The sequence below is a fragment of the Anneissia japonica genome, unplaced genomic scaffold (assembly GCF_011630105.1).
Source record: "Anneissia japonica isolate Jap-2015-1 unplaced genomic scaffold, ASM1163010v1 scaffold2756_len2360902_cov194, whole genome shotgun sequence".
In the NCBI taxonomy this organism is placed as follows: Eukaryota; Metazoa; Echinodermata; class Crinoidea; order Comatulida; family Comatulidae; genus Anneissia; species Anneissia japonica.
Genome location: NW_022719050.1, coordinates 2,296,618 through 2,319,636, shown reverse-complemented (window position 1 = coordinate 2,319,636; position 23,019 = coordinate 2,296,618). Strand labels below are relative to the sequence as shown.

The 23,019-nt window shown below is 35.6% G+C and overlaps 2 protein-coding genes across 2 annotated transcripts in view; both read right to left on the bottom strand.

Moving 5' to 3' along the window:
- Nucleotides 1-2,597: 2,597 nt before the first annotated feature.
- On the bottom strand, nucleotides 2,598-5,688 carry LOC117110795 (40S ribosomal protein S6-like). Its single transcript, XM_033253615.1, has 5 exons — nucleotides 5,611-5,688; nucleotides 4,566-4,697; nucleotides 4,053-4,263; nucleotides 3,159-3,308; nucleotides 2,598-2,914 (listed from the first exon to the last, which is right to left on the bottom strand). The coding sequence occupies exons 1-5, from the start codon at nucleotides 5,614-5,616 to the stop codon at nucleotides 2,673-2,675; spliced, it is 741 nt and encodes a 246-aa protein (XP_033109506.1). The 5' UTR covers nucleotides 5,617-5,688; the 3' UTR covers nucleotides 2,598-2,672.
- Nucleotides 5,689-6,534: 846 nt separating this feature from the next.
- LOC117110788 (regulator of nonsense transcripts 1-like) overlaps nucleotides 6,535-23,019 on the bottom strand; it is a 21,893-nt gene continuing 5,408 nt past the window's right edge. Inside the window, exons 2-21 of the mRNA XM_033253604.1 lie at nucleotides 21,724-21,869; nucleotides 19,574-19,663; nucleotides 18,889-19,098; nucleotides 17,447-17,659; nucleotides 16,796-16,965; nucleotides 16,238-16,336; nucleotides 15,862-15,970; nucleotides 15,543-15,750; nucleotides 14,962-15,032; nucleotides 14,471-14,618; nucleotides 14,066-14,197; nucleotides 12,569-12,712; nucleotides 12,165-12,378; nucleotides 11,890-12,007; nucleotides 11,414-11,713; nucleotides 10,888-11,062; nucleotides 10,490-10,577; nucleotides 9,735-10,021; nucleotides 9,245-9,391; nucleotides 6,535-8,955 (exon numbers count right to left, since the gene is read on the bottom strand). Coding sequence (XP_033109495.1) covers nucleotides 8,839-8,955; nucleotides 9,245-9,391; nucleotides 9,735-10,021; nucleotides 10,490-10,577; nucleotides 10,888-11,062; nucleotides 11,414-11,713; nucleotides 11,890-12,007; nucleotides 12,165-12,378; nucleotides 12,569-12,712; nucleotides 14,066-14,197; nucleotides 14,471-14,618; nucleotides 14,962-15,032; nucleotides 15,543-15,750; nucleotides 15,862-15,970; nucleotides 16,238-16,336; nucleotides 16,796-16,965; nucleotides 17,447-17,659; nucleotides 18,889-19,098; nucleotides 19,574-19,663; nucleotides 21,724-21,869 — 3,186 coding nt within the window. The 3' untranslated portion in view covers nucleotides 6,535-8,838. The remainder of the gene's footprint in view (nucleotides 8,956-9,244; nucleotides 9,392-9,734; nucleotides 10,022-10,489; nucleotides 10,578-10,887; nucleotides 11,063-11,413; nucleotides 11,714-11,889; nucleotides 12,008-12,164; nucleotides 12,379-12,568; nucleotides 12,713-14,065; nucleotides 14,198-14,470; nucleotides 14,619-14,961; nucleotides 15,033-15,542; nucleotides 15,751-15,861; nucleotides 15,971-16,237; nucleotides 16,337-16,795; nucleotides 16,966-17,446; nucleotides 17,660-18,888; nucleotides 19,099-19,573; nucleotides 19,664-21,723; nucleotides 21,870-23,019) is intronic.

Sequence of the window (23,019 nt, the reverse complement as noted above, 5' to 3'; positions counted from 1 at the left end):
GGGGTGTGGAGGAAGAGAAGGACTACTATCTCATCTCACAATTTATTTGGATTTCCAAGACAATGCCATATCCAATAAACCCCACCCAATCAACCTTTCTAAGCTGGTGGCTAGTTATTAGTGACTAATATTATGTTGAGATATACGACATGGTTGTACTAGACATGTTTTCAATGACAGCCCCACCCATTCCGTGTTATAGGCCTACAAGTCTTCAGGCCTATTATATGTAGCCTTGGTTTATAAAATGACACTTTTCAACATAAACTATGATAGCAGTGGCATATCTGAGGTTCTTGGGGAGGGAGAAGAAGGTGAAGGGGCAGACATTTAAGTGTGGAGGCGATAGCTCGCTAAATTTTGGCTTCGGACATTTGTGATGTGAACTTTTTGTGCGCCCCTCCCCCGCACCCCTACATACGCCACTGTGTGATAGGCCTTTTGTTTGTTAAAATGAGGAAGTTATGCAGTATCATATCTATCAATTGAACCTTTCTGGCTATAAATTTCGACCATTAAAGTAGCGAGTTCAATGGGAAATGAGTGTCAAATCGATGATTTCGATTTGCATTGTTCCTTTTACATCTTATTATTGTCAATTAAAAAAAATGTGTGGGGGTGTGGAGGAAGAGAAGGACTACTATCTCATCTTCTGCACTAAGCCTCTCACAATTTATTTGGATTTCCAAGACAATGCCATATCCAATAAACCCCACCCAATCAACCTTTCTAAGCTGGTGGCTAGTTCTAATATTATGTTGAGATATACGACATAGTTGTGTACTTGACATGTTTTCAATGACAGCCCCACCCATTCCGTGTTATAGGCCTACAAGTCTTCGGGCCTATTATATGTAGCCTTGGTTTGTCGAATAAACAACCCCCCCCCCCCCTGCCTACACCCAAATGACTAAACAAAACTGACGGAAGCAGCATCATTCTCAACAAATTATATTCATTTCCTACTACAGTACTGTACATACTCCAGTAGAATTACATTTTTTTTAACCTGGTTAAGATCTGTATGACCACGCATATAACACATTTTGGGGGCAATTAATGTGCTGTAGTTCCGCATTTCAACGAAATTGACGGGAGTTTATTTGCGTATACTGTACACGTATCCATATTACACCTAAAAAAATAAAAGCTTCCCTCGAATGAACTCCCCCTCAAAAACAACAATAAACCCTTTATCTCCATGTCTCTCAGCAAAATATAATTCTCAAGTACCGGTAGTTAAAAATCACTTTATTTTGCGAGCTAGTCTCCTCCCCCCCCCCCCCCTTCATCTAATCATCCAGCCACCACTTCACCTACGCGATCCCATTAGATCCCCCATTTTAAAACTCCCGATACGCCACATATTTGTTGTCCAGACCTATTGGTTGGGAGTCGGGGGGAGGGGGGGACCTACGGCCTTTTATCGGATTAGAGGACTAATTTAATCGATTATAGAGTGCCTAATCTCACTAGGTCAAAAAAAAGTATAGAAACATGGAAAGTAAAAGCTATCCTTCCTTTTATTCAAAATTGCTGTAAAGATTCAAAACATAGGTATCAAAGTTTACAGTTGCGGATCTATGGGATTTGAAATAGAGACCCAGAGAAGAACTTGACAGATGGATGGTCTATCTACCTCAGCCACACCACGGTATGGGCTGAGGCAAGAAATTTATGATTATGACACCTCTGGACGGATGGAAATGGCACTCTTAGACTTACATTTGAGTGGAATTTTCTTATTTCTCAACTTTTGTTAAAAAACACATGAATGATACTGCCAGATGAATTATACGTTTAATACTTTTTATTCATTCGTTTTATTTTTTACCTAGTTATCCCGGGCCACTTGCCCCGGTTACCCCGACCTCTCGGCGCCACTGTCAACACTAGATACAGTTAGCTACACTAAGAAAAAGGCACTCTAGTTTTACTACTCCAGAAGTAGTGTTCTCAATTTAACTCCAAAAGTGTTCGGCTATCATGTTTCTATTACAGTACAGTTTAAATTCCAAAGTTTTCCTGTTGAGTTCCGACTCGGTGAAAGTTTTCTTCCAGTTAGCAAGTTTTTATATATCCTCTAAAAATTAATAAAACAACCTAAAAATCGGCTGGAAAAATTATTTATTTTTGAGCAATGTTGTGGGCCTCATTGAAATCTCTGGCAGGCCAGAGTTGGCTCAAAGGTTGGCGGTTGAATATAGGGACAATAAACATTATAATTGAGGGAGTAAGTTTGTTAGCTAAATAAAGATACCATTTTATAGGTATATGGGCAGGGGTAAGAGCAGACCTAATCTAGAACAGGTTGCTTTATTGCCCAAAATACAAGCAATTTATAGCAGTCCATGCTGGCGGCATCGTCGTCAGGTGAATATTATATTTGAGGCAGATACATTTTTATATACGACTATACAAACCAATTGTGTAAGTCAGGGCGTTTTTTTTATAGGAAATATTTCTTGTTTATATACGACTGTGATGTATGAAAGTTGATTGTGAATCTAGGAGCAACCTTAATACTTTATATTTATAACCACCTTGTTAGGAAAAAACAATTGGATTTACTTTTAAAAAAAGACATGTACAACTAGTTCAGTTCCTCAAGCATTTTTAATATCACCTATCCACTTTGATTATTACATGTTGCACTCATTACCAGACTGTATTTACTTGTCGGATTGTGACTGACGGTGAGATTCCCTGGCCGATGCTGAACGCTTTCGCTTCATCACAGCATCTCTCTTCTCCTTTTGTCGTTGAGCAAGCAGCTTGGCGTACTCAGCAGCAGCGTCACGGTTCTTCTTCACACGTTGCTTCTTCATTGCGATCTCATGTCTTTTACGCTGGAGACGCTGTGGAGTAATGAGTCTCTGGATCTTCGGCGATTTGAAGCATTTTCTCTTGCTTCCTGTAGAATAAAAAAAGGATTTCATTATGAACAAGAAATAAACCAGTCATTTAAATGCTAAACTGTAGAAATACATAAAAACTAATAACAATCAAGAAATTAATGCAAATGTGGATTATGTAATTGGTAATGGATAGTCTATTTTCAATTAGGTTAAAAAATGTATTTGCTGACTGACGTTTATTTACTTATTATGTACTGAAAATTGAAGACTTAAAATACAAAGGTCTTTAAAGATGGTTACCTTCCTTCTGTGGAAGAGGGCGCCTTACTACGTACTGGCGCACATCATCCTCACGGGACAAGTTGAAAAGCTTTCTGATTTTTCCAGCCCTTTTAGGTCCAAGTCGCCTAGGAATTGTTTTATCAGTAAGGTCTGGGATCTCGCCTTCTCCTACACAATTAAAAATATAAAAATATGAGATGACATGAACATTGAACAGCCTACGAAATTAATGATCGTAGGCTGAGTGTTTGGCTGACAGCTGTATGCTTTTTTTCACAACACAAGCCTAGGTATAATTTAGTTGTTTTTTTTTTATAGATATATGTTAAAAAAAAAATATCAATGTACAATTAATGCTACTGATTTCAGCCTTGCTAGCCATTCATATGTTTTATAAAATTTACCTACAGTAATAATTATCAACTATCATAAAACTATTGTACAACAAGTCTAGAGTTTTTAAAGCCAGGCTCTGGATGAAGGGACACAATTTTGATATGTTGTTGTACAACTGATTTTTCTAAGACCCAAAAAGCATATTTGACGAAAAACTTCGAAGCGGTCATGAGATACAGATTTTTTAATAAACTTAATTTAAATACAAGAATCTGATTATCAATCATTAACCACTCCCAAGTTTTTTGCCAATTTTGCTTTCTGTGTCCTTTCCTCGGGAGCTTGGTATTAAACAGCTTGTCAAACTTTGACTTGGCTTGGGTCAAGACACTATACAATATTGAAACTAAAAAAATGCCATCCTGGAAAATTTTGGGATGGCAACATTATATGTTTGGTAATTCCTGATTTTTGGGCAGAATTTTGCTCTCTAGAACACACAATGAACATACTTTGTAAGTTGAATCATAAATTGGCTAATGGTTTCAAAGACCAATTGTAAGGATTTATATTTACCTTTTTTGATGATAACCAAATTCAGTACAGAAAGGTTGGAATCCACAATGCATCCACGGACAGACTTGCGTTTCCTTTCTCCCTTCCTGCGAGGGCGGTAGCAGGACTGGCCTTTCTTGAGCAGAAGACGTACTCTGCCAGCACTCAACACACCTTGCTTCATTGGGAAACCCTGCTTGTCATTTCCTCCACCAATTCTTACCACATATCCCTATAAAATTCAGAAAAGGTGCAGAAAACTAGTATAAAAAATACTGTAAGGATGATTACAGGCAGCAGGATAGAATGTAATGTTATTAATTTGTAGTTGGACGGTACGAGTTACATATATATATATATATGCATCTATATAATGATATTCCTGTAATGCTACTGTCCAGTAAGTCTGAAAGTTACTTTGTTTTATAGGGACGGTCCAATACCAAGGATTTACCCTAGGCCGTCTGCTTTTTCGATAACTAAAACATTAATATTTCTGGTTGAGCACAAACTTTAAAACTGATTGATGCTCACCTTCCACTCATCACCAAGATGTTCACATGACATTTCATGTGCCATACGCTTGTCGAAAAATGGCCTCAATTTGTTGATATCATCCACTTCAATAAGCTTCTGACAGCCAGTGGCTGGGTAGCTGATATTCAGCTGAAATTAAAAATAACAGTTTAGTCTATTAACGGTGAATCTAAAGCTTATGCTATGTCTCTACAATAACAATACAGACAAGTATTATTATTATCATATGGATGTTCCATAACAGCTACAGTCTGGAAATTTTCTACACCGAAGCTAGTCTACCAGTAGGAATGCCTCGAACCAGTTCGGCGGTGATGTACTTTACATCCAGAAAATTATGTGTTTTGTTTGTCTTATTAAAATCAAGGCCTACACTACCCTTACTTTGCAAATAAATAGGGTCATATCACTGATCAGTCACCAGTGAGAATTTAAGTTTGTCAAACTTAAAATTACGCTTGTTTCTTAGTACTTATACAGTATGTTATGCTTGGTCTAGGATTTCCTTGGTGGAGAATTGACATAATAAAACATGTTGTTTGCCTTTCCCACCAGTATCTTTTTTATTACGCATATTTATTATTATTATACTAGGCTAGGCTAGCCTATACTAATAATATTATAAACAATTATCAGTATATTACTATTAGGATATATATTTAGGCCTAGGCCTATATATATTATTATTAGTCATTCAAAAAATCAAATTCCATGTGTTTGCTAGGTACTCTAGCCTAGGCGGGTTTTTCATTCATTATCCCACTTAATAGGCCAACTGGTCAGTGGTTGCTCATGTCATGATGAGGCATAGGTCCTAGCCTAGGCCTATAAACTCCAGCTTCAGACTATTAAGCCCTAGGACTTCTAAAACACAGGCCCTACAGTACATGTTGGTATAATCCGTAACATCCTCACTGATACGATAAACATTTTAAAGTATTACTAGTGTTAAAAGATAGAAATATTATTATTAGAACATATTTCTTCATCATTTCTAACATGTTTAAGCCCAGATGGTGATTTTATATCGAAATATTCCTACCTTCATGGTCGCTGTTTTGGGTTTTCAACGCAACCATAGAAAGAGACCTTTGACACGAAAAAACACATTGAGGTAAACAGCGCCCTCAATGTACGACGAACACGATCTCTGTATAGCCATTGACAGTTAAGTACGACGCGAGTAATTTTCTATCATTTGTTTCTATCATTTATTGTATTTATCTATATTCTTGAAATAATTTCATCTGAATCCACAAATATAATTATCATAATAAACTGTAACAATAAATATATGTTATATATAGGCCTATATACATTATATATAGGCCTAACTATACCTCTCCCTGCACACAATCCTTTATTCTAAATTGTTTTAAATTGAGAATATGTCGTTCATTTTTTAATTACTGTAGATCAAATCAGTTTTTGTGTAAATAGTGAGAGGCCAGTACCCAAACCCACCTCAGCCCTACCATGACAGGGGATCAGGCGCGAAAAATAGGATGTAGTAGCTGTAAATGCCGAAACTGGCTTAAATATTAGCCTACATAGTGGCCTGATATGCACTGTTTGAAAACATTTTTTTTTACTTTTTTTAAATTTTAAGTAAATACAATTTTTTGGCGAAATTGTGAAAACGTAGGGGGAGGGGGGTACCAGGAATCTCAACACCCACCTCAGCATGCACCAAGGTTGGGACTGAGTATAAAAAAAAAAAACGGTTTCTAAAGAATCTTTCTTTGACAGTACAATATTATAATACTGTACAAAACAATTTGTTTTGAATTATGAAGTTTCAACTAATCATTGAGCTTAAGTTCCCACTTGACCTTTGTGCTTCCATTTCACAACTGTAAACAGAGAAGATGTGTTCTTGAAGTCCACTTGCTTGGAAAGGGTATGTTTTAAAATACATTACTGTTGAATGAATACTAATAAATATATACAATAGCATACAATGATCTACCTGCTAAAATGTTCTTTATTTGCCAAAGCAAAGCAAATTTGAGGCAGTAAATAATAAGTCAATTTGACAGTAAATGTAACCTGACACATTTCGGATGTATTATTAAAATGCTGCTTAAATTAATCCTTCCTGGTTCTGCCCTTCACAAAATTATATAAAAATTAACAATTAAGAGAAAGTTTGGTTTTAACTTCATAACAACTTTATAGTGCTAATTAAGAGCTGTTTTATTTTAATAATCTCAAATTAATTGACCAGACAACAGTACTTTAATATAATCAAAAATAAAATGATTGCATTAGACAAACATTTTAACAACCTTCTTAAACATCCTCTAAACATCATTAAACATTTAGGCCGATAACTTTACAGTATAAGAAATACATATTTGAAAATGCAATACTCAATAAGGATTTTTAAGTAATCAAAAGTTTTTTTCAATTGAATCTGTTTTGCATAACAGATCTACAGCTGTATAATTATGTAATTATATTTTCTGGTACTGGTATGGGAATAATATATATATATATATTGAAAGAAAGTAACATTTAATTTAAGCCAAATCTAAGGGGCATACAACAGACTCATGCATACCAATCAGAACTAACACTGTGAGTTGATTTAACTGATGCTGAATTTGGGATGGTGACAGGAGTACAAAACAAACATGCAAAGACTGATTATCGCACAATATTCAAACAAAAACTGCTTTACAACGCAACTGACAACAACGGCATACAACTTCAGATTTTACCACAATGTGCTTGTAAGATACAGGATTCTTGAGAGCTGTACTAGCTTCGTTAGTGTATCAACTTTACCAGACGTTTGCTCCTACTAAGCTTTCTTCTCTGTATTTATAGGTCAACAATATCACCAAAATAAATAGGTGTTTTTTAATTTCATTGTGTTGTATTATTAAGAATCTTTGAAAGACTTATAAATTGAAGAAACAATGTATACTGTATTACCATTTACTGTAATTAATATTATAATAGTTATAATTATTAATTATATTGGTATCATTAATGACTGACAGTTCCAAGTTACTGTGTGGTAATTTACTGTGAGACTACATTAATGTCAATCGCTATTATCTTGCTTAAGCCATGAATGCAGAGCATACATAGTGCAGTACAACAATAGCACTAATCGATGACAGGCAATGTAACATCCATCAATACACATTTAATTGGACAGCAAAATTAAAGCCATCAAGCTTATTTGTGATATACTTCATTCATTTCTAATTAACAAAGATGGAAGAGCTACCCCCTTCTTTGGAAATAAAGTTTAATAAAACTGATTTTTGTTTAAAATGTAAGGATTGGCATTTGTGACAATTGTAAAGCACCACCAATCAGTCACTGGATTTTTAATAGAAAGTTAAATTTCATCTAATTTGTGGCAAAACTAATAATGGTCTTAAAACCTAATCAATGTTGTTAATACAATCAATATATGGAACAAAACTAACAATAAAACTGTAATATAAGAGGATACTAATAAAACAGGGTTACAATAAAGAGTTTTTCAGTTGTCATCGGAATAAATTTGCCCAGCTACTGGCTACATCATAAGTTGGCAATGAAGTGTGCAAAGAGAGCTGGTACAAATGTATCCCGAATCTCAGATTTTACTACATATGGCTTCTTGCCTTTCGATCTTTATTCTGAATACTTGGGGATAACAAGGATATTAAGTTATGATTCCATAAGGAATCATAAGAAAAATGAACATACATTCAGTACATCCTTCCTTGATATAGATGGACAGAGAAAATAGTTCTCTCTTATATCATCAGGGGTTATGACATCAAGATTGAGAACAGACACAAGAGTCAACTTCTTATGAACCAACTTGATTCAAGTAGTGGTGCAAAACAGCCTACGATTCTTATTTCACCCTTTTAAGGATCATCATGTCTTTATAATTAATAATTATGGTAGTTATACGAGTCTTTCAAGACTGTATGTTATTAAAAGCTACATCCCTTTTCGAGGTTTTTTTTAATCCGTCTTCAGAGAGTAGTCTCTCGTTTAGACATCTGGTTTTAACTCTGTTATACTTATAACCAAGTGTTTTCTTAAGCATTGCACTCGCTTTGCTTTGTTCTTTTTTTTAAGCAACACAATTACGTGCAAGTACATAACACTTCTTCTTCTCTTTGTTGTCATCATCTATGTCATCGTTGGTTGACAATCTTCTTCTTCTGCTTCATCGTCTGTGTTTCGGGTTCCTTAGTTGAGTCATTCAGCCGGCATTTGGGCATTAGTAGCCTGCCTGGCAAGACCAGCATCGCTAGAATGGTGAATAGTTGGTGATGCCTGGTCCATAATTGCGGTCCCCTTGATATGTGGAGTCCTGAGAGAGTGCCGCATCTATCTGGGACTTGAACTCCTCTCCCAGATAACTATCCTGAACAAACAAAAAATCACAACATCGTAAAACACAAACTCATTTTAACAACTCGTTTAACAAAAGCAATATATTTAGCAGACACAATTGTATAAAAAACATTTTCAGAAAGAGTGATCTTCCTCCACCTGTTTAGGAAATTCTCCACATTCAACCACTCCACTAAATCACTTAAATTAACAGCAAGAGCACCTTTTAGACATAACGATCATAATATTGATAATGGTCAATAGAGCAACAGAATATTGAAAACTACTTTTATAATAAATTGTAAATCAGCTTCCTTTACCTGAGATAACTCTGGTTGAGAGAGGCCTGGCTGCGACAGGCCAGGTTGCGAGAATCCTGGCTGCGACAGGCCAGGCTGGCTCAAAGGCTGACTCATTGACATATTACCTTGGGTCAGAGGACCTTGCGAGAAGGTCTGAGAGTGGTCCTGTAAGATAATACGCAAGTTAAGTATCAAAAAATGATAATTGCTCTAAATTATTGTTTGGGATAGAAACTTAACATCAATAACATGTAAACATTAATTTTCATTTAATACAGATTCATTAATTGCTACTATGTGAATTAAGTATGTTTTTACAGATAGCCAATACAAAACCATAATCTTAATCATTTCCCAAAAACCTTGACTCAGAAATACAGTAATGGTGTTTGCAGGCGAAATTTTCACATATTTAACTCCCACTTGTTACCACCATTACTATTATTATAATATTTTAAAATGTAAATGCACATGTAACATTTTTTACATGTAATAGCTCGTAACTTACCTGACTTGCTTGGCTTTGGATAGAAAAGCTGAACTGCGAAGCCCCACTCTGCCCTGTCTGAGAATTTCCCTGACTGGCCTGGTTCTGCTGGTTCCTGGCCTTGCGTCGGGGTTGCCCATTCTTTCCCCTTGTTAGGCCGTGAGCAGGGGGAGGATTATTGTAATAGTGCGCAGGAGGATGGTGCATGAACATCCCAACTGGTATTGGTAGATTCATATTAGCAGCCTTGGCGGTCTCCGTACCGATAAATCCCATACGATCATGGAAGTTGTTATGCATTCTTGGGCCTGGAGTCAAATCAAATTTATCAATTAATTAATAAAATGCAGCATTTTTTTTATCTTATTTATGTGTACCATAACTACATTGAATAATACAGTGCAAATTTTAAAAAAAACCAAACAAAGAAAATAAGTCCATACTGCATGCCTAATAACAGCATTTTCAATTCCTTAATTTTTATCTAATTTGTTTCCATGTTGCAATTTATAGTGTATCAATTCTCTAGCTAGATAAGATTTAAATAATATACTATATGTTTTCATGAGATCAACTGGCTTTAAGATATGACAATACTATTTGTATATATATATATACTATATATATCTTATATAGAACATTCTATAAAAAACAAAATTTACTTCATTATGAAAACTGACAAATCAAATCATTACAGTTTTTTAAAAGTAATTACTTAAACATAGAGGTGCAAACAAAAATTACGTGAAACATTAATAAGCTCTGATTAGACTTACCATTTAGCCCTCCAGAACGATCATAAATACTGCCAGGGATTAGAGCCTCTCTGGCATCAAACATGGCTGTACTCATAAATCGGCCACCCTAAGAATGAGTATTAAAAAAAAAAACACATTGAATGTCAATTAATGGGAATGGTATGGTCTGTAAAGCCCTGTCCTGATTATCAGATTTTGTTTGACAAAAAAATGTGAGATACTTAAATATTGTCATGATGAAATCACATAATGACCATATATAAACACAACATGACTATATATGGGCATACAATAGATTTTTGTCAAAATAGAATTTGACAGTTTGGACAGGGCTGTCACCAGCAGCAACCATGGTCCAGAAACCATTACCAACATATTCCTCACTTTAATATTAACAAGAACAGAGCAAAGCTTACTGGATTGGCAGGATTCACCAGCTTTCTAGGCTTGCTGAACTGCATGTGGCTCTCCTTAAGGTTGTTAAGCGGACCTTCAACCAGAACCTTCTGGTCCTTGTAGTGGTTCAGCAAATGGTTCCACAGAGGATGACGAGACAACACCTTAGGGTTACCAACGATGATCACTCCATACCTACCAGACAATTTTTTTCAAATATTTTTCATATACTGTATACATTAATTCAAAGGAATGAAATAAAATAAAATGTATGCTTTATAATAGTTTATTACATATCTTTATATTAGGGAGCTTTTGATTACTTATGATGACGAAACACTAGAACGGATTCACTCAAACGTGAGTGTCCTGTGTTATCTGCACAACACGGATTTGGTCAAATTGCGTCCTAAAATCCATGCGACAAGAGCCTGGCATTATTCTCGTATACGTAGATGACTTTTTAGTGATGTCATTATGTTCTACGTCAAATCGTGTCAAATCAAAAGCTCTCTATTTCTGCTCATAGACGGACCATACACTTACTTTCCACGTGTCAACGCCACATTCAAACGTCTAGGGTCATTCAAGAACCCGATGCCTTGGTGTTCGTTGGAACGTACGCAAGACAGGATGATAAAATCCTTCTCTCGGCCTTGGAAAGCATCCACGCTTGCCACCTCAATCTCTTGGTACAGCTTGCTGTTCAGTGGGCCACTGTATTGCATGAACGTGGTGACGTAGGCCCGCTGACCCTCATACGGTGTAACAATACCAATCTGCTCTGGCTTTACACCAGCACGGAGGAATCTGGTTGTGATCTTTTCTACATTTGAAGCTTCAGTCCTTCAGAAATAAATATATTCATGAATGTTTTATGAAATAATATTCATTAAACTCACATTTACTATTCATATATCTAAACATAGAATTTATGAAAAAGATGGTTAAAATATTAAGACATTTGGTATTCTTATTATTAATAAAAACAAAAAGTATGCAAGTATGCAGTAAATAAGTACCTGTTCAAGTATGAAGTTCCAGAGCTGGAAATTTCCTCCTGGCCAGTGGTGGCTTGAAAAAACATTGGCTTGTCAGGCTGAGGCCATGGGAATTCAATACCTCTAGTCACTCTCTCACCTACAATAAGATATGTAAGGTGTTTACAAAAGTCAAAACTAAACATCATAGCTTATCTCTTTATCAGTTTTTTTTGTACTTTACAACATGATTTTCTGGATCATTGCAAAATGCCTATGCAACCTGTTAATTCAAGTTGAGTTAATATAATACCTACTTGCTGTAACTCCATTCTGCAGAGAACCCTCATAGAAGATATTGGAAGGGAACTTGCTGAGTTCTGGGTGCATACGGTACTGAACTTGCAATCTGATTGGTCGAATTCCCAAAACTACCAGGCGTTCAAAGAGAGATTGGGAGAGGCCAGCATTTGAAGCTTTCTTGCACATCACGACTGGGCCAAGCTGGCAGTGATCGCCCACAAGAATAAGCTGTAGAAATAGAAGAGAAACAGATATACTAATGATTATTTTTATTATTAATGATTTACTAAATATTTGATAAACAATATTTAATTATTTATTACTATTGGGACTCAATCATCATTACTGATATTCACTGGGATTGAATCAACATGTCATGAAAGCTTACTTGGAAAAGACTTTTTGGCCCTAGGCTCACCTGTCTACAGCCTAAAACAGCTGGAATAATGCACTCGGGCTCAGTAGCCTGGGTGCTCTCGTCAATCAACACAGTCCTGAATCGCATCCGTCCTAGACGAGGATCACCGGCACCAACAGCCGTACAGCAGATCACATCAGCATTCTAATGAAATAAAATGGGGGAAAAACATTGTTATTCATATACATAAACCATGGTATATTAAATGTTTAAAGCTGCATTCACACAGGTTTATTTATAAGGGATGTTAGTGCAATCTAAAGCCCTGTACAGATTATCAAATTTTACTTCACAAACATGTAACATGCCTAAATATGGTCATGATGACATCACATCATGACCATATATAGGCACATCATGACCATATCAAGGCAATTTAACAGAAGGACGCACATCTCGGGACATCAAAGGTTATAACTCTGGCATCGACATTCTAGGCGCACATGCGTCCCTACACGCTGAACGTCACAAAAACCATAGCAACCAGACCATAAACCGTCGCAGTACGTGACGAATTACCCACGCGCGTGTTAGTTGCCATGATAATCGCGCGTCGTGCGGTGATTACAAAAGCCTAATGATATTTTGCACTAACATTAGACTGAAATTATATTCTTCATTTCAACATTAATTTTACCAAAATTGTGGTGTATTGTCGTTCATGAGACTCACTTCGCAGAAAAAATTATTAAATGTTCTGTATATACTCAAATGTTCGTTTTCGGCACCTTATGCCAACATTGTCAAAATGACAGATTAATGTTACATAAGAACATGAAATTTTATAAAATTCGTGAATTTTAAATTGCTATAAATTTTTATTTTCTTGGTCAATTTTCAAAAATCAAATTGCAGTTTATAGAAGCATTTAACAAGCTCGTGGTAAAAAAAATCAGATGTAACAGACATTGCGAAGTACCCAAAATTAATAAAATAAAAACTAACACCATAAAACGAATGGCACGCATAGACTAATAATTGACAGCTGTACTCGCAACTAGTATCGGATTGTCGATGCCACAGTAAAGATCAAAGGACTGTACGCACACGCTATGTTCGAGAGCGGAGATGTGCGTCCTTCTGTTGAATTACCTTGACCATATATAGGCACAGCATGACTATATATGGGCATACAACAGTTTTTTGTCAAAGAAAATTAGATAGTGTGGACGGAGCTTAAACACTCATTAAAAAGACCACCTATATGTAAGACATCAACACTGTAGACACGTACTTACTGACAGTATCTTCTTACATTTGACCATACACTCTATTAAGGGACCACTTTCAATTAAATAACAACTATTTTTGGTAACAACATGGTCTAATATGAATGTAGATTTGGCTGGCGTTCATCATGTTCCCTTCTCAGTGTTTGTCTCACAGCCATAGAAGATGCGACTTGAACCAATGCATCTAATATGATTGGTATGCCAACCTATGTTGATTCAAGAAAGTAGATTTTTCATGGTAGACAATAACTGCTTTTTCACATACCTGGAGAAGTTCCCTCTCACAGTTGCGTTTGAGTGTCCTATAACGCTTCTCATCCTGACTTGACAGCTCCCCTGTCTCATCTTTCAGCAACTGGAGTTTAGCAAGTTCTGGTATAGCTGCCATTTTGCGAATCTACAAAAACACAACATGCCAAAATGTGTTAAATACAACAATATACTACTGAACGTGCTAAATTTGCAGTTTCCAAGTTAAACGTCTAAACTGATATTTTAAGTTCATTTCAATTAAATAAAAACACACACATTCTACAAACTGGAATGCTGGCTACAATTCTTATACATAGCCGAGTATTTAATTCCACAAATTGTGAAACTTGGAAGCATATTAACCTCCTAACTGCCATCCCATACATTCTACTTCATTTACATTAAAAATTGAATTTACCTGATTATGTAACGCCAGGAAAGCAACAGGAGAGTCAATTGCTTCCCTACTCTTGGCACAAAGACGCACGACCTTCAACCCCGTCTTGTGAATCTTCTCTGTAAGTTGGTCCACAGCAATGTTACTTGGTGCACACACCAACACTTGACTACGGATCAGTAAGAATAAAAATGATGATTGAAATAAAAAATGTTCTAAAATAATTCTAGCACTGCAATGTTGAGAAGGGAGACAAATTAATAGTGATGTTTCATTTACAATGTTTATAAGGAAAAATAAGGAACATGTCCCAGTGAACCCACTCCTGATCTGCATAATGATGATGTATGTCACTCAATCTATACCTTTCGTTAGAATGAAATGCCGATATACATGCTTGGGTGAAAGTATAGACAATAAAATGGACTGATGGATGGATGCATAATTGACAGAATGATTGAATAAAATGATCATATGAATAAACCAACAAATTAATAAAAAATGTTTCCTACCCTTGAGCTTGACGAGCCAAGTGGTAGACTATGGTAGCCGTAGTCACAGTCTTGCCAGTTCCAGGCGGTCCCTGTAAGAAGTAATACATCAGAGAATTATTTCCTATTTCCAGGAGAAAAACGAGAGTGTAATTCATTAAGTACGGAAGAGCAGAGTGGTTGAACGCAAGGTATTTTTCCTGCTTCTTGTACTGCATACTCCGGTTCAATCCCGGTCAGCACTGAATTCTAATAATGAAAAAACCCTCATATTGAGAGTAAAGCTGCATTCACACCGAAGCCGAATTCGGTTCGTATGGCTAACGAAACGAGAAAAGAATATCAAATCAGTGGTAAAGAATAGAGGCGCGTACTAAGACGCGCATCGAAAACGTTGTATGTATCCGTTATATGTTGTACAGTAAAGTTGAGTGGTGCTGCACTGTGGTTGCTGCGGGTCCCCAGGGGTCCCTGCCCAAGTCCAATTTCTAATTTGAATGGGGACAAATAAAGTATTATTACTAAACCCAGTACCAGACCACTACTTTTTCATTGTACAGTTATCTTTCCTCTTTTAATTAATAGTTGATGAGGAAGGTTACCTGGATAAGACTAAGTGGTCTAGCCAGCACAGTCTTTACTGCATACACCTGGGAGTGGTTAAGTTCTGGCAGTCCAGGGGCTGAGAACCTCTTCGGAAGATTCACTTTGAATGTCATCTCCTCGACCTCATGTCCCAGCAAGCGATGATACAGGTAACTGGACACAGCTGTCTCGTCCATAGCCAACATCTTCAAGGCATTTTGCATCCTGTGAGAAAAATTTATAAAGTAGAGTTAGCATTTAGAGGGTGATCCATTTATTTTGAAGCATTTTCTTCACTCTGGAGAAAGAAATAGTATAACAAATGTAAGGACTCGCCTGTCAAAGGAAGTGGACTTCCAGACAAAGTCAACCACATATGGACTGGTGATGTCATGTGGAGAACCAGCATTGCTCTTCAACTCTATCCCAACTTCCTCATTGAAATCTGGTTCCGGATAAGGAATCATAATAAAATGAATGGTGCAATATATTGTAACATTAATATATAAAAGAAATGATGGCATAAAAAAAACTAGACTACCTCTCCACTGTTTAGCTTTCTTCAAAAATCAATTTATTACAACCTCAGATGAGAACATAAAGAACACTGGAAAAAACAATTACCTTCCCCAAGCAATGGTCTTTTACATATTCCGTTTTCAGCTCTTTAATCACATTTTAGAAAAAATAAAACACTCAATATAAAGGATACTATCAGGAATGGAGATGACATGGCCAACACCAGACCACTGGTCCCTTTTGTCTCCAACATAACGCAGTCTAAGTTCATCTCCATGCATCAGCTTCACATCTAACAAAAGAAATACAATTTATAAAAAATAAAATATAATTTTGTATATGTTTTCTTATGAGCAGAGCAAAATTGTGCATCAGTGCGTAACTCACCTTCCTTTAAAGAAATGAGTTTTCACTAGACCCGAGATTTATTAAATTAAAAATAGGTTTATTGTTCATATTGCTATACATTGTTAAACGTTTATTGCTTTTGTTTGTTCTGTTTATGATTGTTATTTGTCCCCTCCATTGTCACACTATTTTAAAGATGTAGCCTAGGGAATTACTTTTGTATCCTTCTATTTCATATAGAATTCTTATATTTTTTAGCATATTTTTTTATATGAATAAAAGTGATTTAATTATTATTACATGATTATTCTAGATGCATTGCCAATATTAGATAAACTAATTTAATTTTTCATAGAAAAATAAAGGTTTTGACATGCCACAATATGATCAAAAGTGAAATTACCCTCTATTTTACTAAAATTGAAGTATGCTTGACGTTTCTTGTTGAGGCCGATGTCCCAACGAACCACAATGTTCTCTTGGGTTTGGGCTTCTTTCAGCTTCTTGTCATAGTCTGCTTCCATTTTCACCAGAGGGCCAAACACATTCTGATACATGTACGCATCTTCGTACCTAAAAAGAATTCAATTCATATATTTTCAAGAGGAGAGAGTACAAGAAGTAGACAAAGTATAGAACAATGCCACTGTCTTGGCTTTCTAGCCAGGCCCCGCCCTTCTAATCAGACCGTGAATTTCAGCTTTTGTATAGCTTTTCACTGGTAGGCTCAGCCTTTGTTTAGTTTTCAACCAATCAGCAGCAAGTCTCATCACTCAAACATATAAGTATTTCCCTGTTTGAGATGTCTGCAGATATTATTCTCCTGAAGACGGTTGAAGCATGTCAACCGAAACGTCAAGATATTCTCAACCAACAACAACGGTTCTTTTCAGAACTATCTACGTGGTGTACCGCAAGCATTAATTATATAAAAGTATAGTTATTATAGATTTTGTTATATGCTGGAGAATTATTGAATGAACATATTTAAAGGTACCGGGGTAAACATATAAATAATTAAATTTAAAAATTAATAATATGCAGCATGGCTTACCTGAGCATAACAGCAGCTGGCTCTTCATCTACACCAGGCTTCTCCAGGTCCTCCAGCACAGCTTCAGGACTGTCTTTCCACAGCTCCTCCAGACGATTGATCTGCTGAGCAGATACTTGCCTAGCCCGTAGCTGCTCATCATCAGATGGGATCTTCACAAGCCAGGCCAAAAAGCAGCGGTCTTGGATCAATGGCTGCCACTGGGAAGGATCCCTGGGGAGAAATTTTTTCCGCATGATTTCTATTTCTCATCTAAGTGATCCATTCTACAGGGATGTAAAAATGCTATTTATGCTAGACCCAGGTCTATTTGGACTACGAAATGACTAGTCCAGATTATATTTTTACTAGACCCGCTTTGCTGGCCTGCTACATGAATAAGTTTACACATGATATTCAACTAAGAACCGTACAGCTATTACATAGAAAACACTACACTTTAGATTCCAATCAAAACAGATTCTTATTGTTCTAGGCCAGGGTTCTCACCACACTGGTCAGCGGGTGATCTGGCCTGTCCTGAACTCAACATTTCCGACCGATATTTTCTTACATGTGAGCTGCCTGCAGAAAATACTAGATCGTTTGAAATTGCCTGACATTGACATCGTACAACCAGCTAATGTCAATTACTTTGACAAGCACATCTGTGGAAAATACATTGACACTCAGAACTACTGCTGACCAAACCTTCGGGAATAATTGTATAGCAACACTAACTAAACATTTCTTAACTGATCGAAGTACAGCCGACATCCAGAGCGAGTGGACCAACTTCCGAAACTATGTTCTGGGATCAATTCTAAAGCACAAAGACAACGGTAGCTATGTAATTGTAAATCACCTGTGCCAAGCCAAGAAAGCTTTCCCTAGTATTAAAAAGTATAAAAAGATATTACCTTGTCATATAGCCGATGCAGAACGAACATTCTCGCAACTAACACTGATTAAAACATTTCCAAAAAATAAACTTAGCCATCTGTTGTGTTACTTGGGCCTAGGGCCTACTGTAGCTAAACTGAGCCGATTTCTTCGGCTTAAACTTTTAAGCCCCTAGGCCTATGTTTTGGTAAATAAATCCAGACAATGACAGTTCATCTCGCTACAGCGATTCCCCACAGGGAAATGGAGACAAGAAGAAATGGAGACAAGAAAAAGTGGAGGCATGGTCCCCGACCGGTACCCTGACATCATGACTAGAACCCTGCTAGGCATAGCCCATGATTTATGGTAGTGAATCGGTCTAGTACAGCACCCCCTTCCCCCCAATATTTTCAGCTAGCCCAGTCTATGAAAGTTGAGTCCCACAATTCAGACCACTGACTATTTAGAGCCCTGACTCTAGTAAATCATTACTTGGAATATTCATATGAAGTATTTCATAAAATAAGCAAAACATTTTAGCGTGATAACTGTAGAACTGTAGGCGAGTGTAAACTTACCAGTTCATATCCTTTAGATTACTCTGGGTTGCACATGGATTACGGCAGAGCAACACAACAACAGAATCTGCCTTAGCTGGTATAAAGCCCAGAAGGAATACATTGCGGCAGCCACAGTTGTAACACTCCAGAACAGTCTCCCCCAGAGGACTGTCACGATGCAGGGTCACTTCCTTACATTTGGCACGTACCAGATGGTTCACAATATGACTAAAATATATTTAAAAGACATTTGACCAGCCACTATATATATGAATGTTGTCCAGATTAACAATAAATTATGATTACATATTTACAAATTAACAAATTTGTCTATTTAATTCATAAGAGAAAAAATAAACAAATAAAACAAGAAACAAAATACAAAAGTAAATAGAAACAAACAAATAGTTTTTATTAATAAATTATTAATTTATATAATTAATTTTAATTGTGCAAGGAAATACAGCCAAAATCCTATGAAGAGGTTGACACTACTGGATTCTAGCATATTGCCATATGGGATGTTTGTGTATTGTAATGGGAAAGTGTTAGCTAAATAAAAATATTTAAATTCTATTTTTTAATTATATTTACTACATAAAAAAAATAGTCCCAATGTTTTATAATATTATCAGACTATAGTATGCACACAAGCTTGAATTTTAATATTGTAAGGTTATTCTGTTACTGTTCATTATCTCACCTTCCAGATGTGTTGCCTCTTCCGTTACAGAACCACTTCTTGGTCTTATTACACATAACCACAGAAGCAGGGTCATGTATACCACAATAGCTATTAAAAAAAAAGAAAACCCAAGTACAATAAAAATTGAGTTAATACTATGGTCTATACAAACATCGGGAAACAACAAAAATAAGGAATACATTGCGGCAGCCACAATAGCTATTAAAAAAAGAAAACCCATGTGCAATAAAATGAGTTAATACTATGGTCTATGCAAACATCGAAAAACAAGAAAAATGATGAGTTTTTTATATAAATAAATTTCTTAGGACAAAAAACTGTTAAAAAAAAGGATTAGCACAAAAAAAAGTACTGTAGATTACAATCCAATAAAGTACAGTATTGATATTGAATAATCAGACACTGTGGATATCTTATCATTGGCCATATTCTTCCTTCCAGTAGGTTTTACACAATGCAATATAGCAAAATCGTACTATGAGAACTGTAGAATATTGTAATAAATAAAAGATTGTTTGCTGTAATGTATGTATTATATTCAGAATTCAGGTTGTCTTTTACTTGTGTGGCATTATAAACATTGTCAAATAAAGCTGTAGTGATCTGATATTTGTTTAATTGATTATTCTGTCAAATTTTAAAATTCATTTTCAGAAATACAATAGATCTTTATAGTTACTGTATATCATAACTTTTGTCAGCAATGAATAAATTGTCATGTTCAGCAAATTAATATAGTCCAGATGGTGTTCAAATTTTATTGACACTTCTTCCGCTCAAAGGACTAGCTGAATCAAACATACCAACTGCCCAATTAACTAAACTGTAGGCTGATATGGGATGCATCATTTTATTGTATTAAAAATACATTTACAAATACCTGTACTTAAATTTAAAATAATCTTAAATTTACAAATTAGACAAATTACAGAGACTACTGTATATGTTTTGTTAGATCTTTACAAATAAAATCATACTTCAGTACATGAACTACTGCAAGTACTAAGTTTTAATTGTAATTTAATACCAATTTAATTTAAAATACATTTTGGCCTAATGTACAGTATGCATGGAATCAGAATGAACATGCTCAATAATAGTGTTAATCATTTTGACGTAAGTGGCATTCAATTAACTATTTTTTGAAGGTTTCCATGGTGAGTTAAAAAGAAAATCATTGAATTTTGGTACACCATGTGTAAAAATATAGACCACTGGCTGGTTGTCTCGTGTAAATTTACAGCCCACGAAATTTGGAATTAGGTCGGCAAAAATTTGCCAACCTTAAATTCGCCGAGGTCGGCAGTCTCGGCAACTTTTTAATACCAAGACCTATATACAGTAGTAATCTACGATTTTTTCGAACACTCGACTTTACATCGTCATCTACAGTATCGTGATTTTGCTGGTGAAAGAATATTTGTATTAATTTAATAGTGTAGTATAATACACAAGTTTTGCATAAGAAAATTGCCAAAGCAATTGTTGTTTAAGCGTTAGCTTTAGCTTGGTAAATATCACTTTCTTAAAAGACCTATGATTGTATCATCACAGGCTGTCTGCTTCAAAACTGCCCATGCATGTCCATGCTCATGCCCAAAACGATCTACCTGGGATTTTCCAAACATGTACACCACAGTGACCACACTGACAATAGTGAAGTCACAATGAGATCATGCTTGTGTTTAAACGAACGGTAGGATTAGGCCTACAATATGTTTAATTTGGTTATTTTTAGATAATAAACAACATTTTAAATATGATAATAATACTGCACAATGAAGACAAATAATAGATTTAGATAAGCATTACGATCTATGCAGCCCACGTGGCTTCAATTGGGCGATGTTTTAGCCCTTGCCATCATATGTATATGTATGCCTATTAAAAATAATTATTGTACAAACAAATCTGTTTTACGAACAACCAATTTCCTTGGTTTGATGAAGTACTGTATGTCAAATTTAGTTTCTGCTATAGCCGAAAGTTTTGACTTTCCAAGGAGTTTTTGACGCAAAGAAATCTAGGCCTAGGTCGGCAAAAAATTGCCGTCCTGTGGCAATTCTGGCTCGGCAATATGGACAGCAATTGCTGACGTGAAATTCATTGGCTGAATTTATATCAAAATCGCACAAATTTTGGCTTACCAGCATGCATGTGTTGGCAGCTCCTTGGAAAAGAATGCTTCATCCTCCTCATCCTCAAATGTCAACTCTTTTACTCCTTGACTTACAACAGTGACACCGTTCTCTACAAATCCATTTTGTAGCAAGGGCTTTTCTGGTTGGTCAGCCTATCAAAGAAAAACATTAGAACTAGAAATTGCAAATTGCAAGTGAAGTGCTGCAAAGTACAACTGCATATAAATGTTCTTCGAACAAAATTATTTATCCGAGTCAAGTGAAAATAATGAATAATAAAAATATATTATAACAAATAATATGAGACCCGACCCATTATCTTATTAGAACACTTCTCATTGGGTAACAAAGTCGTAATTTTTCATTTTTGTCAGAAAGTGTCTATAGTGGTGAATATGGTTTAGGTTTTTTTAAAATAAAGTTTCAAAAATTTCTATGTATGTGGAAAATGTAGTTGATTACCAAAGGTTACAATTTTTATTTTGAAGACTGCATGGTCTAGGAAGTGTACATTTTTTTATGGGGCAAGTTTCCAAGGGCGGGTTTTCTAGGGGCTGTGATGTTAAATAGACAATTTAGCTATCAAGGAGCGACGTTGTTTTTTTAAATCTACCCCCTCCAAATAAAAAACATTTTGAACAGTAAATGTCCTGTGGTGTTTATTACAATAAAATTATGGTACAGTACCAATTATAGTTTTCTGATTGTAATATAGATGCCAAATTTAATATAAAAACAAAGGTACATGGATGATGAAATAATAAAAAAGTTAAATATTCTGCCTGTTTTAGTACAAATTTTTTTGTTGACTTAAAAAATAGGATTACACTTTGAACATGCAATTTAACTTTTATGTCTTGAATATTTAATATTTCACATATTGTCTATGTTTTATCGAGGGTACTTAATGATCAATTCCTGCAGAAACTGTATAGGTCACCCTCTTTAAAAATGGTAATAAATAAATAATTATAACAATAATAATAATGAGAATGATGATAATAATATAGGTGGGCATTTAATTTGTGGATGTGAATAATATAAAACAATACACAGATTAACATTGCAACGTAGAAACATAGTAAAAACGAGCGTTGGTAGCGTGTATGCCAGTCTACAACAAGCGTCGCCTAAATTTAATAATTAGCATGCTGAAATAGGCTAGTAAATAAGTTTAACTGGGTTCTTAAATAATATTGGCCTCAAAATATTGTGGCTGAGACATGGGCCGATTAAACGTAGAAATAGGAAACCTAGAAATATAGTAAAAACGCTGAATAGTAATACTCGAGCGTCGCGACA